This window comes from Trichomycterus rosablanca, chromosome 22 (assembly GCF_030014385.1).
Source record: "Trichomycterus rosablanca isolate fTriRos1 chromosome 22, fTriRos1.hap1, whole genome shotgun sequence".
NCBI classification, from domain to species: Eukaryota; Metazoa; Chordata; class Actinopteri; order Siluriformes; family Trichomycteridae; genus Trichomycterus; species Trichomycterus rosablanca.
The window spans coordinates 16,542,638-16,556,146 of record NC_086009.1 but is presented as its reverse complement, the minus strand read 5'-3'; the positions used below and the strand labels follow the sequence as shown (position 1 = coordinate 16,556,146).

General features: G+C 43.9%; 1 protein-coding gene across 2 annotated transcripts in view; it reads left to right on the top strand.

Annotated features, from left to right (window-relative positions):
• tmem104 (transmembrane protein 104) overlaps positions 1-11,531 on the top strand; it is a 39,559-nt gene extending 28,028 nt beyond the window's left edge. For both annotated transcript variants that reach the window (XM_063019092.1, XM_063019091.1), the window contains exon 10: positions 10,737-11,531. In XM_063019092.1, the coding sequence (XP_062875162.1) occupies positions 10,737-11,503 (767 nt within the window). In that variant the 3' untranslated portion in view covers positions 11,504-11,531. The remainder of the gene's footprint in view (positions 1-10,736) is intronic.
• Positions 11,532-13,509: the final 1,978 nt, after the last annotated feature.

Sequence of the window (13,509 nt, the reverse complement as noted above, 5' to 3'; positions counted from 1 at the left end):
CTGGCGTCCTGTCCAGGGTGTTACTGTGTGCCTTGCGCCCATTGAGAAGCTGGGATAGGCTCCAGCACCCCCCTGCAACCCTAGTTGAATAAGCGGATAAGAAAATGAAGGAGTGAATGAATGAATTCTACTGCCAATACAATACAGTGAAATCTGTGATTTTTGAAAAACGAGGGGCCCTGCAGATGTACCTAATAAAGTGCTCAGTGAGCGCACATCTGTACCTCCAACACGCAACAGAAAACCAAAGTGCGCCCATCGCTCGCTCATAAGTCATTCCGGTAACCGTTCGCTCTTCCCTCTCTTCTGGCTTCACCTCCCCGCTTTGTCTCGTCCCGTGATTGATTAAGCATGTCAGGATGGCAGCCCTTAGTGCCAAGCTGGCTAATGATTCAAAATGGCTGCCGCAGAAGCGCTTCATTTCTCACCGCCACCTCTGACACAGGCTATACCGCTGCCCGGGATGGATTGCTGCTCTTTCAGCCCTCTGGGGGAACGAGAAGTGGGGAGGAATAAGGGAGCTGTCAGAGCTATGAGGGCTCAGACATTTAGAACCAGGTCCTTTAGGAGGAGAATAGAACTCACACGGCGCTGTCCGGTTTGAGACCTTCGTCCTCTGGCTGAGTAGCAGGTCCGGTCATATTGCACACGCTGTACCGCCAGTGTAATGATGAAGCGGTTCTGGTGAACGAATCGGTTCGAATCCCCTGCAGTCCTACAGGCTGTCTGGGTATCTACATACAGACAGGATTAGCTGTGTCTGAGGGAGGGGGTGGCCAGGGTCCTGTGATAGATTGTTACCAATGCAAAGATCAAAAGCCAGCATCTGTCCTGGACTTTGACATTTTGAGTAACCGATCGCTAACTGAATTGCCGTAGGATTGCTAGGACTGCCTCATAATGCAAATATAACCAGTAAACGTAAGCGGCACTTGAACTCTATGTGACTTAAAAATGTGAAATTGCTAAGCACAGCACGGGAAACGGCTCATTTCACTAGCCTGATGTATTTCTCATTTATCTCTGTGTCTTGTTTTCTCATTTATTCCTCTTTTTCCCCCATGACTCTGATGAACGCTCATTTGAAGTCTATTGATTCGCTGATACAGTGAAAGTGTTTATCAATGCACTCTACAAGTATTAGACCTGCAAAACGTCATGGTGTACTAGTGCCAGCAGCCAACATCCTCTCAACATGTTAAATGAAATTGTTCCCCATCCCCTCGTCCTGATGAATCTTTTTTTTCTGCTATGGTTCCGTCTGCTCACAGTCATTACTCGTATCAGACGACAGAGCTGGCCGAAACCCTCGTGTTAATCTCCGGTCACCCGTAAAGAGACCGTCTTCGGAAATGACCGTGAGCATCCAGGGATCTTCCTTATGTTTTAACCTTTGTGTCGCTTACCGCTGCCCCTGTGGTTTGTCCCTGACCTTGCATATAGCGCCCATGGGGAATGAAAAAAAGCATTTTGGTGGCACTGGCAACCACATAGTTCAGAGTTTTCTCTATGGAACTGTAAAGCCTTATGTGGACCATGTAACTGTGTACTCCAGGGATGTCCATACTACCGTCCATGGGCCATTTGCTTCTTTTTTGTTCCCTTTACCGACTAATGTCTAATGTCCATGGTTTTTTTCCCCTTTTTCTCGCATCCAATTGTTCAATTTGCATCGTGCTTCCTCTCTGTCTATGCCGAACCCTGCCCTGACCGAGGAGATCGAAGCTAACCCATATCCCCTCTGAAACATGGGCAGCAGCCGGATGCATTTTTGCCACCCACACATTGATGAGTGTGGCGCCACCTAGCGTTGCATGCGGAGAGACACACCCTTAGGGCACTCTTCCTCATCTCTGTGCGGGCGCCTCTGATCAGCCGGCAGAGGTCGTAATCGCATTCTGACAGAGAGAGACCCACATCCGGTTCTTTTCCCACCCCCCAACTGAGCAACCGGCCAATCATTGCTCATACATACACTCAGCCTCGGACCGGTAAGGCAGAGCTGGGTTCGATACGAGGTACTCAGAATCCAGCTCTGGTTGCAGCGTATCTTTTTACCGCTGCGCCACCTGAGCGGCCTAATGTCCATGTTTGATGCCCTAGTCAATCACCGTCGAGATGCTGATGATTCATGATCTCCCAGCATGACTTCACAACAGACCGAAGAGCATCTTGTCATGTTACCGAAGGCTCATCTTCAAGCGCCCCATAAATGCTCAGTAGGGTTAAGGTCAGTCGAAGGTCCATAAAGGTCAGAACTCCTTGATATCCTTAAGGTTTGAGATTTGAAATAAAAAAACGTACTTATTTTCATTCGGGACCCAAGACGTTTGGTCCTCGACTGTATGTGAAGGTGCCAACGTGTATTTAAATGCAGTCGAATTAGAAACTTGGCACAGAATATGAATGGATAACTTTAAAACATCAGCCTGCTAAACGTGAACCAGTAAGTGAGCGAGTTCACTGAATTGAATCATATTAGGGACCACGTTAAGCTGATGGTACCAAGGAAACCTTTCAGTTCCTGAATGGACCTGCTTTCATCATAACGGTGAGCGTCGCTGGGATGAGCAGTGTGACTCTCTATAGCTTAACAGTTCTGAGTTATAGCTGCACCTTAATGAAAACTTAAAGCAATAATGTGATGCAGAGTGAACTGACCTCAAGGAAAATGTATTCACATTTATTCACGTTTAGCCCGGCGCCCAGCTTTGGGAATTCAGTATTGAAGAGGAATGTATATTTGCTCGCCCCGTTTTACAATCTTTTTATTTATTAGCGAGAAATGTCATTTTGCTCTTTATGTTTTGAGAATCTGTCCTCTTGAGGAGGTTTTTCAAACCCTGGGTGGGTCGCGAGCCAAAAAATGGGTCACAGAGAAAAATACTAATTAAATCAACAATTTTAACAGGCACAAACACAAAATGAACTTGTACACGAACGCCCCCTTGTGGAGGCTTTATGTTACATCTTGAAAACCACAGTGGGACCAGATTGCCAATTTTATAAATCAAGTACAGTGATCCCTCGCTATATCGCGCTTCGACTTTAGCGGCTTCACTCTATCGCGGATTTTATTTGCAAGCATGTCTAAATATAAACCGCGGATTTCTGCTAGTGATGGGTCGGTCGCGAACGAACGTCGGTCGTTTTTTTCTGTTAAAGCCGCACGTGATTGGTCAAGATGCGTAGTGGCGTGCACAGACAGCGTGCACACGAACAGGAGGGAGAGAGAGAGAACTTGATAAAGTTCTGCAGACAAGCGGGGTGTGTTCGAAAAGCTAGCTCTCTCTCTACATAGACGCATTTTACGTCATCCTGTGCGCGCTCCCGATAAGGAGGCTGTTCAAACATGGCTGACGGTGCGGACAAACGAATGGAGTACTTTTCAAACGTAAATAAAATATTACTGATTTTTAACTTGTATAAACTTGTACCGAGTGTTTTTATTTGCAAGTTCGGGCTTGTCAGGAAATGTAACCGTTATCGTTACATGAAGGGAAATGTTATATTGACGTTAGCATGCTGTGCTACCTCAATCCATTGGTTTTAATGACAAGATGCTAAATGCTAAAGCCGATGGAATCGGGTTATAAAAATAACCATATAAACACATGGTTTTTACTTCACGGATTTTCACCTTTCGCGGAGGGTTCTGGAACGCAACTCCCGCGATCGAGGAGGGATTACTGTATATTTGTATACTGTATACTGTATATACACTCCTGGGGTGCTCTGCGCCTGGGGTGTAACTCCCTCTGGGACTCCTACTGGCTGGTGAAAAGATGTAGCCGGTGATGTTGGAAATGGGACGTGTGATAGTCTCAGTCCTCATCGGCCAGAGTAAAGGTGGTTCAAGTGTCGAGAGAAATGCAACAGGAGAATTGGGTGGAATATTGGAATGTCAGCCAATGGGCGGCACGGTGGCTAAGTGGGTAGCACTGTCACCTCACAGCAAGAAGGTCCTGTGTTCGATCCCCAGGTGGGGCGGTCGGGGTCCTTGCTAACCCCATAACGGGAGCAGACAAGGAAATAAAGATTGGAATATCAGCCAGTCATGTTTGTGCAGACACACGGCCGTCCGATAGCACAGCTTAGGTTCAGTCATACTTTACTGCTGTGCTGCCCAGATTGCATCCAGATAGTGAGATTCTTGACTATGTCTCTTGACTACAATGATTGTGTCCTAACCCGTCGCAGCACGTATGTACCAGAAAAGTCTTTGATCTTGTACCGTCCTGGGCTGGCGTAGTATTGACTCACGTTTCCTCTCCTTAATGAGTTTTCCTCTAACTTTGATTTCCTCCGGACAGTGAACGTGGAACTGATTAGACACAGTGATTGAATTTGTGCAGTTCGGTGCAGCTCTGTCGATATCAGCTCAGTAGATGGTAACTAAGCCTTTTATCAACACCAGCGCTGTTGATTTGTCTGTCCTCCGTCATCTCCTTGTCGGTACAGAAGTCGAGGGCTGGAATAAAAAATGCTAAACGCAGTGCCGCTCACGTCTTCCAGCTGCCCGTGACTCACAAACCTGTCTTCATTTATTTTATGTCGTGTACTCGGATAGACTCACGCTTCACCGTGTTCATTGCTTAGTCGTTTGCTCAGCAGATGAATGAAAAGACTTTGGAGCTGCCTGACGGCTGGTAACCGTGAGAATACTTTACATGTTGATTGTTTTACCTACTTAAAGTGTTTGATTTGGGGAAATGCAGGTCAACCAGGACTAGATCCATATGTATACAATTATGTATGTATGTATATATGTATGTGTATATAGATTTAGATCACAGCGTTATGTTGAACAGTAATTTGCTTACTGTGCGCATAAATCATCAGATTTGCACATTTGGATTTTTTTTATTTAAATTGCTTCTACTTTTTATGCTTAGAATTTAAATCTCTGCTTTCAATTCAGTCTGAGCAGTTATAGCTCATTTTAAACATTATTTTGACCGAAATGCCTGTGATGTGTTCATATTTTATTATTTAAATTCATTTTTGTCTACTGAATAAATAAAAACTCTTCAGCAAAAAAAAAAAGTATTTTCTTTCTTTCTCTTTTTTCGTTCTTTTTTTTCTTTTCTGTTTCTCTTTCCTTTATTTTTTCGTTCTCTATTTCTTCTTTTTGTTCTTTCTTTTTTTTTGTTTTTTTCTCTTTTCTTTCTTTTCGTCTTTCTCTTTTCTTTTTTTGTTCTTCCTTTCATGTTTTTTCTCTTTTCTTTTTTCTCTTTCTTTTCTTTTTTGTTCTTTCTTTCTTTTCTTTTTTCTCTTTTCTTCTTTTGTTCTTTTTTCTCCGTTCTTTTTTTCCTTTTGTTCTTTTTGTTCTTTTTTTGTTCTTTTTATTATTTTTTCTTTTGTTTCTCTATTGTTCATTCTTTTGTTTTTTCCTTTGTTCTTTTTTGTTTTCTTTCTTTTTTCTTTCTTTTGCTCTTTGTTTTGTTTAGTTTTTTTCTTTCATTTGTTCTTTTTTTTCTTTTCTTCTTTCTCTTTTCTTTTCTTTCTTTTGTTCTTTAGTTTTTTCTTTCTTTCTTTTTTCTTTCTTTTTTTCTTTCTTTTGTTCTTTTTTTTTTGTTTTTTTTGTTCTCTTTTCCTTCCTTCCTTCCTTCCTTCCTTCCTTCCTCCCTCCCTCCCTCCCTCCCTCCCTCCCTCCTTTCTTTCTGTTTTTCTATCTTTCTTGGTCCTGAAAATAATTTAAGGCAGAGTATTTTTGCTGGATGCCCTTCCTGATGCAACCCTCCTAATTTTATCCGGGTTTGGAACCAGCACTTGATGCGCACTGACAAGTGCACCTTCAAATGGCAAGGCTGTTTTGGACATGCATGGACTCTTGTATAAAGGCTTTGTCAGATCAGAACAAATACTTTTGGGTTTGTCTGAAAACCTAGTGAGCTGCCTACTGCCTACCTAGGGAGCTACCTAATTAAAGAGGATTCTAATAACACAACAAACTCATAAGGCAGATTATTCAGACGCAGGACTTAGACAGCGATTACGCTGATTACATCACTGCAGTTTTTGCTTACCAAGCTAACACAGTTAGCCTTAGGGAGCGTGTGTTAGGCAAATATACCTTCCTCAGATGCGATCAGGGTCTAAATTGGGGAAAAAAGGGAGAAAATGCACAAATATAGCAAAAAATGTGACTCTTCCCCTTTAAGCAATGTGACGGCGCTGTAGAAAGTGTGATCACTCAGTTCCTCATGATTTCCAGCCTTTGTAAATGAGAGTGGCAGTGTTTATCTTCTAACACCTCTCTCACCAGACTTCTCCTGCACCGCTCATTAAGACAGCACTTCTAAAGCTCAGAACAGATGCCAGGATAAGCCTTTCAGCTCTGTTCTGTCTGTGTGAACACTTCCCAGGCCACTTCTAACCTTTCTTTATGTTTCTTCTCTTGTTTCCCATGGAATTAAGCTCTGATGTCTCTGAGCAGTGTTCGTAGCACCATGCTAGCGGCTATTAGAGTATAAGAAGCTCCACATACTTGTTCTAATGTCTCGAATGGGAGTCAAATGTGTGTGGAACTTAAATAAATGCTTTGTTGGTTTTTTTTTGTAGTTCAGCTGTGTGACTTTGAGGGGCGCAGACTTTACAGCACCTAGAGTTAACAGTTCGGACCTAAGCGCCAGCCCCAGCCTCACATCCAGACATATCAAGATGGATAAAACCCGAAAACATAAATATCGGTGGCATTTTCTCCACTCGTCAACAAGCTCACAGGGGGGAAATTCGGGTCGTGTGATGAATCACTCTACAGCCTGCGCCCAGACAGAATCACATCGCGGCTTTAACCGACGGAGGCCTTTTCGCTGAAGGTTAAACATCTGTATAGCGGACTCTGGCCGTGGCATGGCATGTCAGGAGTATTTGGATTAAATGCGCCCTTGATTTTTCCACTCTGTTGCTCTTCAGTCTGGCACCGTTAATACAGAACGAATGAGTTTCAGCAGTTCTGTTACACCGGCTGCTCTTAGATGCACAGCCATTATTTTTTAAAGGTTATTTGGGACATGGCTGTCAGGAGTCCAGTTTTATTTACACACATCGAGCACTTTATTAGGAATGCCTGTTTCCTATGAACATTCATTGATACATTTCAGACAGTTTTGGAGGTAGCAGTCCAACCGTTTTCCCAGTAGAGTAGGGTTAGGGTTAGGTGTCCACATAATCTTGGCCAAATTAACATACCATACATTATTACATGATACCGAGGGGTTCTCGGGTGGCGCAGCGGTCCATCATGCTAGCCCACAACTGCTGAGATCAGGATTTGAATCTCAGCGGTGCTATCGACCAGTCGAGCGTCTACACAGACATGTTTGGGTATGCCTGAAGAAGTGGCGGGGGGTGGTAGAAATTCTGCGTTGGATTGGCGTCCTGTCTGGGTATTCCTGCCTCCCAAGTGAGGGTTCCCCGCCGGAACCGGACCTGCCACCATGTTGTCAGTGAAGTGAAATAGGGGCAGTTGTAGCCTAGTGGTTAAGGTACTGGTCTAGTAATCAAAAGGTCACTGGTTCAAGCCTCACCACTGCCAGGTTGCCACTGTTGGGCCCTTGAGCAAGTCCCTTAACCCTTTATTGCTTAGACAATATACTGTCACGGTGTAAAAAGGACAAAAAGGGCTTGAAGCAGCATTTTTTCTATAGATAAATGGCAATAGTGAGCATGTAGTTGCCTAGTGGGTAGAGCTTTGAGCTATCAATCAGGCTCTGCTATGCAGCCACTGTTGGGCCCTTAAGCAAGGCTCCAAACCCTGTCTGTCCCAGGGGCGCTGTACACTGTCTGACCCTGTTCTCCAAACAAGCTTGGATATGTGTAAAAAGAATTTCATTGTACTGTACACCAGTATATGTATATATGACAAATAAGGGCACTGTTGTATTATTCCTCTTATTATGTGAACACAGCCGTGATGTCTTTACATATTCTACCAAAAGGACACACCTTGTACGCCTACCATCCAGGACACTCCGCCTTATGTCCTAACCAAGACAGACAGTACGTAATTACTTTCTGCCAATATGCCAGCATGTCCAGGGGACCAAAAAGTAAAGCCCTGCATTTCTGTACAGGACGCTTAGAGGTTATTCCCAGTGCGCTCAACATTATCATGTTATTAGCTTTCACAATCACGCTGGACAGATGTGAGGTGCTTAGGTGTTGTTATGCAGACCCGGCAGTCCTGCGGCGAACGCCTGACGTAGTGGCATGTGGGCTTGATCCGTTAATCAATCATATCCCCCTCTGTCACAACAAATCCTCAGTATGGACGAGAGACGATCTGTCTCACTCTACTGACTGTTTTAAAAACTAAGTACGTATGTAGTGGTTATGAACCCAAAACCTCTTAAAAGTCACATGAAAAGTATTTGGACACCCCTTTAAATTGTTGAATTCATGTGTTACTACATCAATTGTAACAGGTGTAATAAATCATTTATATAAAGGTAATTACATGCTTCCAACTTTGCAGCAACAGTTCAAGGAAGGCCCTGCGTGACTGCACCCTTGTGCACTAAGTAAGCTCTATAAAGACATAAAGAAAAGCTTGTATTACAGAGCCCTAACCTCGGCTCCACTGAGTAGCTTTGGAATGAATCGGAACATTGATAAGGACTAGAAAAACCATGAAAACATTAAAGGTAGAATGTTGATAATAAATGCTTTTAATCTATTCAAAACAGTTTGCGTATTGAACTCTAATACGAACGAAGTGCTAACACCCACTCTGCCCCGGTCCACAGCACCGAGCAGAGAGGCCATTTCCGATCGATAGGACCGAACGCATCCATCATGACAAGGTCCTCGAGTCTCCGAGGGCCGCCGAGGCAAGTCCGGCATTCCTGGAACAGAGTGTTAAGTACCGGCTGTGTCTGCACCCTTTTGTTTTACTGCTCAATCACATCATTACAGCTGGGATTAGTCACAGCCCTCCTCCTACCGCGCACCCCTGGCTGCTTTACGATGCGTCACGCGTCGTCCCTCCTTGCCGACAAGGGGACACAAACCCTCGTCCTTGCGGGACATATCTCACCTTGCGATCGGGCTCAGGTAGTCATCGTGCAAAAGCAGAGACAGACCGAGACCTGAGAATGCGAGGCTCGAGCCGACGGGGGGTTCTCGCTAACGGAAGGACTGTCCGGCCACATGCCTGTCTGGTGCCCTTAAGTATTCTGGTGCATGAAGTATTCAATCCAGTAGTCAAAAAAAAAATATATATATATAAATAGTGCGTGTAGGTACAAAGCATGTTAGTGTGTCTATTAATCTGCAGCGGTGTGCTACTGTTGTGTCAGTTTTATATCCACCAGGGGAATAAAATGATTCAGTCTGATTACAAGGACAAAATGTTCTCTGGATGGTGCGGCTCTAAAAAAGAAATTAAAAAAAACCACCAGCATGTGCCATTTAAAAGAACCGCAAATGTATCTAAAAATAAAAATAGATGAAAGTCTCATGAATCCATTTTTTATATTTAACAAAATTAAACTGGAGAAACCCTTAAGGTGGGTAGAAATAAATCCTACCAGTTTATTTAGGCAGCACCAAATTCAGTTTGATCAAACCTCAGCCTGTAAACACCACAGTGACCAAAATAAAGGGTTTTATTTATTTAATAATTATTATTAATAATTATTTTTTTGGTTGGCAACCCTGGTGCCGTCAAACATCTTCTGACTTCGAAATAAATAAAAAGAATTGATTGTTATGCAATTAATCACGGAAATGCAGAGTATTAGCCACCTAATATGTTGAAAAAAATTAAAAGGGTGGTCCTGGGTTTTTTTATGACCACTTGTGTGAATGTGTGTGTGTGTGTGTGTGTTGGCTGTCAGTGATTCAGAGTGTATGTTTTGAATATTTAAATGCTAATCTAGCAGTTATGAGGAATCCCCTCCGACATTCCCACCACATGTTTTACTTCTGTGCCGCTGAGTTTACGTTTCATATATATATACGTATATTTATATATGTTTTTTATATTAGACTGACGAGACTTGAGAGTTTGCATACTTTTAAATTGTCCTTTTACTGAAAACAGCTGAGAAACGCTGATCCAGCAAGTTGGTGCACTACTAACAGTATAGCTCCACACTACGTACCACTTAGAATGCTGTTCGGGACACAGCCGGGAAACTGATATGCTGGTGTGCTGTGTAAGGGACGTCCATCTGTCATAAGCATGGCTGCTTTTACAGGCAATTAATAGTGCATGTAGGTGCAAAGGATGTTACCACGTCTATTAATCAGCAGCCGCAGCTACTATTGTGTCAGTTTCATGTCTGCCAGGGGAATAAAATGATTCAGTCTGATTACAAGGACACAATGTTCCCTGAAAAAAACAGAACGGAAAATTGAAATAAAAAGCATGTCATCCTCATTCTGTGTCACTTAAATAAATTACAGTTGAATGAAAAACAAAAAGCAAATGCTGCCTACTGAGGTGCCTTAATTCTTAGTGATAAGGTAGCTCCCTAGGTAGGCAGAAAGGCAGCTCACTGGGTTTTCAGACAGACCCATTGTGTCTATAACGTGCGGCAAATAGAGTTGTTGCATCACATCTCCTGAGCTCTGGTTCCTGTCTGTGTGAAGTTTGTCCTCTCCTTCCTATGGTGTCCTGTACTGTCTTCCCAGCTTGTGCAGGATGCCACCCTGTACCCCACTGCCAGCCTAATCAGGATAAACCAATCTAACCCTCTCTTTTTTTTTTTCACTCTGTTTCCTTGCAGCTTTTACCATGATGATAATCTTGGCGCTGATCCGCATCGGAAAGGGACACGGCGAGGGCCACCCTCAGGTGGCGCAGCTCAGCGGAGTTCCCAACCTCTTCGGCGTGTGTGTGTACTCCTTCATGTGCCAGCACTCCTTGCCCTCTCTAATAACCCCCATCTCGGACAAACGCCGGGTGACGGCGCTGATAACGGTAGACTACGTGCTCATCCTGGCTTTCTACGGCCTGGTCTCTTTCACCGCCATCTTCTGCTTCGACAGCTCGCTGCTGCGAGACATGTACACGCTCAACTTCACCGACAACTGTGACGTCCTGGGCGTGGCCGCCCTGCGCTACTTCTTGGGACTCTTCCCGGTCTTCACCATCAGCACCAACTTCCCAATCATCGCCGTCACGTTGCGTAACAACTGGAAGACGCTGTTCCATCGCGACGGCGGGACCTACCCCATGGTGGTGGATCGCATCGTGTTTCCCCTGATCACCCTGGTGCCGCCGATCATCGTGGCGTTTTGTACACACGACCTGGAGGCTCTGGTGGGAATCACTGGGGCATACGCCGGGACGGGCATTCAGTACATCATCCCCGCCACCCTCGTGTACTTCGGTCGCCGCCAGCTAGAGCCTGTTTTTGGAAGGGATGTACAGAACAAGCACCGGTCTCCGTTCCACCACACATGCTGGGTAATATTTGTGGTGCTTTGGGCAACTTTCTGCCTCATGTTCGTCACTGCTAATATTGTTCTGACGTCTGAAAACAAGCTCTAATCACGTTTTACATAAAGGTTTATCAGTATTTTCTCCTTATTTCTTTTTTAACTGCTGTAATTGAAGCTTTACGGGTTTATTTGGCAGCATTTGTTTATTTGGTTCAAAATGAAGAGGGATCTAATACCTTTTTTTCCGGTAATCCAGAATTAATATATATTTTTATTTATCTTTTCATGCTGTCAATCCTGTCACAGTCCTTTCAGACCAAAAACCTTGTTCAGTATTCAGCATTCAATAGTTTTACAGATTAATGCCTGTTTTTTCCCCTGTAATATTACATATAACAGTTCCTACATGGAATTAATTTGGTAAAATGTATATTTTGAACACTTGAGTCTTTTACTGAACACTTGTTTAAATAATACCGTGTTCACTGATTAATTAGCTTGGAAATGATTCAGCATTCCATGACTGTACCGTTAATTAAACGACACCCCGGTCATTCCTGAATCACTCCAATTTGCACAGATGTTTGCACATTTTTTTAGACTAGTCTTTCCCAATACCCACTTTCTTAATCCACTGGGGGTGGGACGGTGGCTAAGCGGGTAGCACTGTCACCTCACAGCAAGAAGGTTCTGGGTTCGATCCCCACCTGCGTGGGTTTCCTGAGGTGAATTGGAGACACTAAATTACCGTGCAATTACCAGGGTGGCAGTGGGTTCCCAAACAAAGCCACACCAAGCTCCATGTGACGCTAAAATTCACGGGACACTTTTACCCCAAGAGAATTGCATTGAGAATTGTGGCTGAATACAGTACAAGTCGATGAAAATTAGGGGGTTTGCTCAGGGACCCAATAGTGACAATCTGGGGGTGTTGGGGCTTGAACCAGTGTAACCTTCCGATTACAAGTCCAGGACCTGAGCCACTGAGCCACCACTGCCGAGTTCTAATAAGATTATTATTTTACCCTTAAACCTATAAATGACCAAAATATTAATGAAAGGAGTCTGAGGGTTTAAGTGACAGTTCTTTTACGACTGTTAAGACGTTTTTAATCCTAAATACATATAAAAATTAAAATTAGGATTTTTTTAAACAACACTGTTACAATCCCAACATGCAGATTTCCCTCTGACTAAAGCCTGGTCAAGAATAAGAATTTCCTCCCAAAGAATGAATCTTTTTTTTTTTTTTTTATTGTATTTTCCATTACCAAAACTAAATGGCCATGAGCAGCTTAGTGTGAGCCGGGCGCACTGAAGGGAGCAAAGCAAATCAGGGATAATCTGTCTGTCATGGCTGCCGTTTTCCACGTTCCTGACTCTCCCGGAGTCCTCGGGTGCGGGCGATGACGCGGGCTCTGCGGCATGGCCGTACGATTTGCTCGCAGCAGCAGTTCGGTCGGTGCTCTTGAGGCAGACTGCTGCAGGAGTTGAAATGCTTCTGTACGCTGTGCGGTTCCTCGTTGGAGACTGTGGGATTGGGCTTGGACACCGCACGGCACCCGCACCTTGAGATGTTTTACTCCTGCACGTACTCACATCTGTTTGTGTGTTTTGCTCAAAGGATCAGGTTCATCAGACTCCGGGCTTGGAGGGTTGTGTTAATGAAGTATTCAGCTTTCTACCTCATTTAACACCTGGTGCAACACTCATCAGTGTGTTAGTAAGGTCTGAATCCGGTGTTAGAGGAAGGAAAACACAAATCTCTGTAGGACTGTGGCCCTCCGCTATCAAATGTGTTCAGGATTAAAAGGGAACCGGGAAGTTTTTGACCTCCAAGTAGGGAAACGAAGAATAAATCTACCTGAACAGCTTTACTGAGTTTCACCATGTTACTGCCCCTAGTGATTAATAACTGTTCCACGTTTTCAGCCTTGTATAATATACTATGACATCACTATGACAACATTCTGTATAATATACAGGTCAGGTACTATGACATCACTGACATACTGGGACATACTATGACAACATTCTGTATGACATCACTATGACATAGTATGACAAAACATTCTGTATTCTATGACATCACTGTGACATACTATGACATCACTA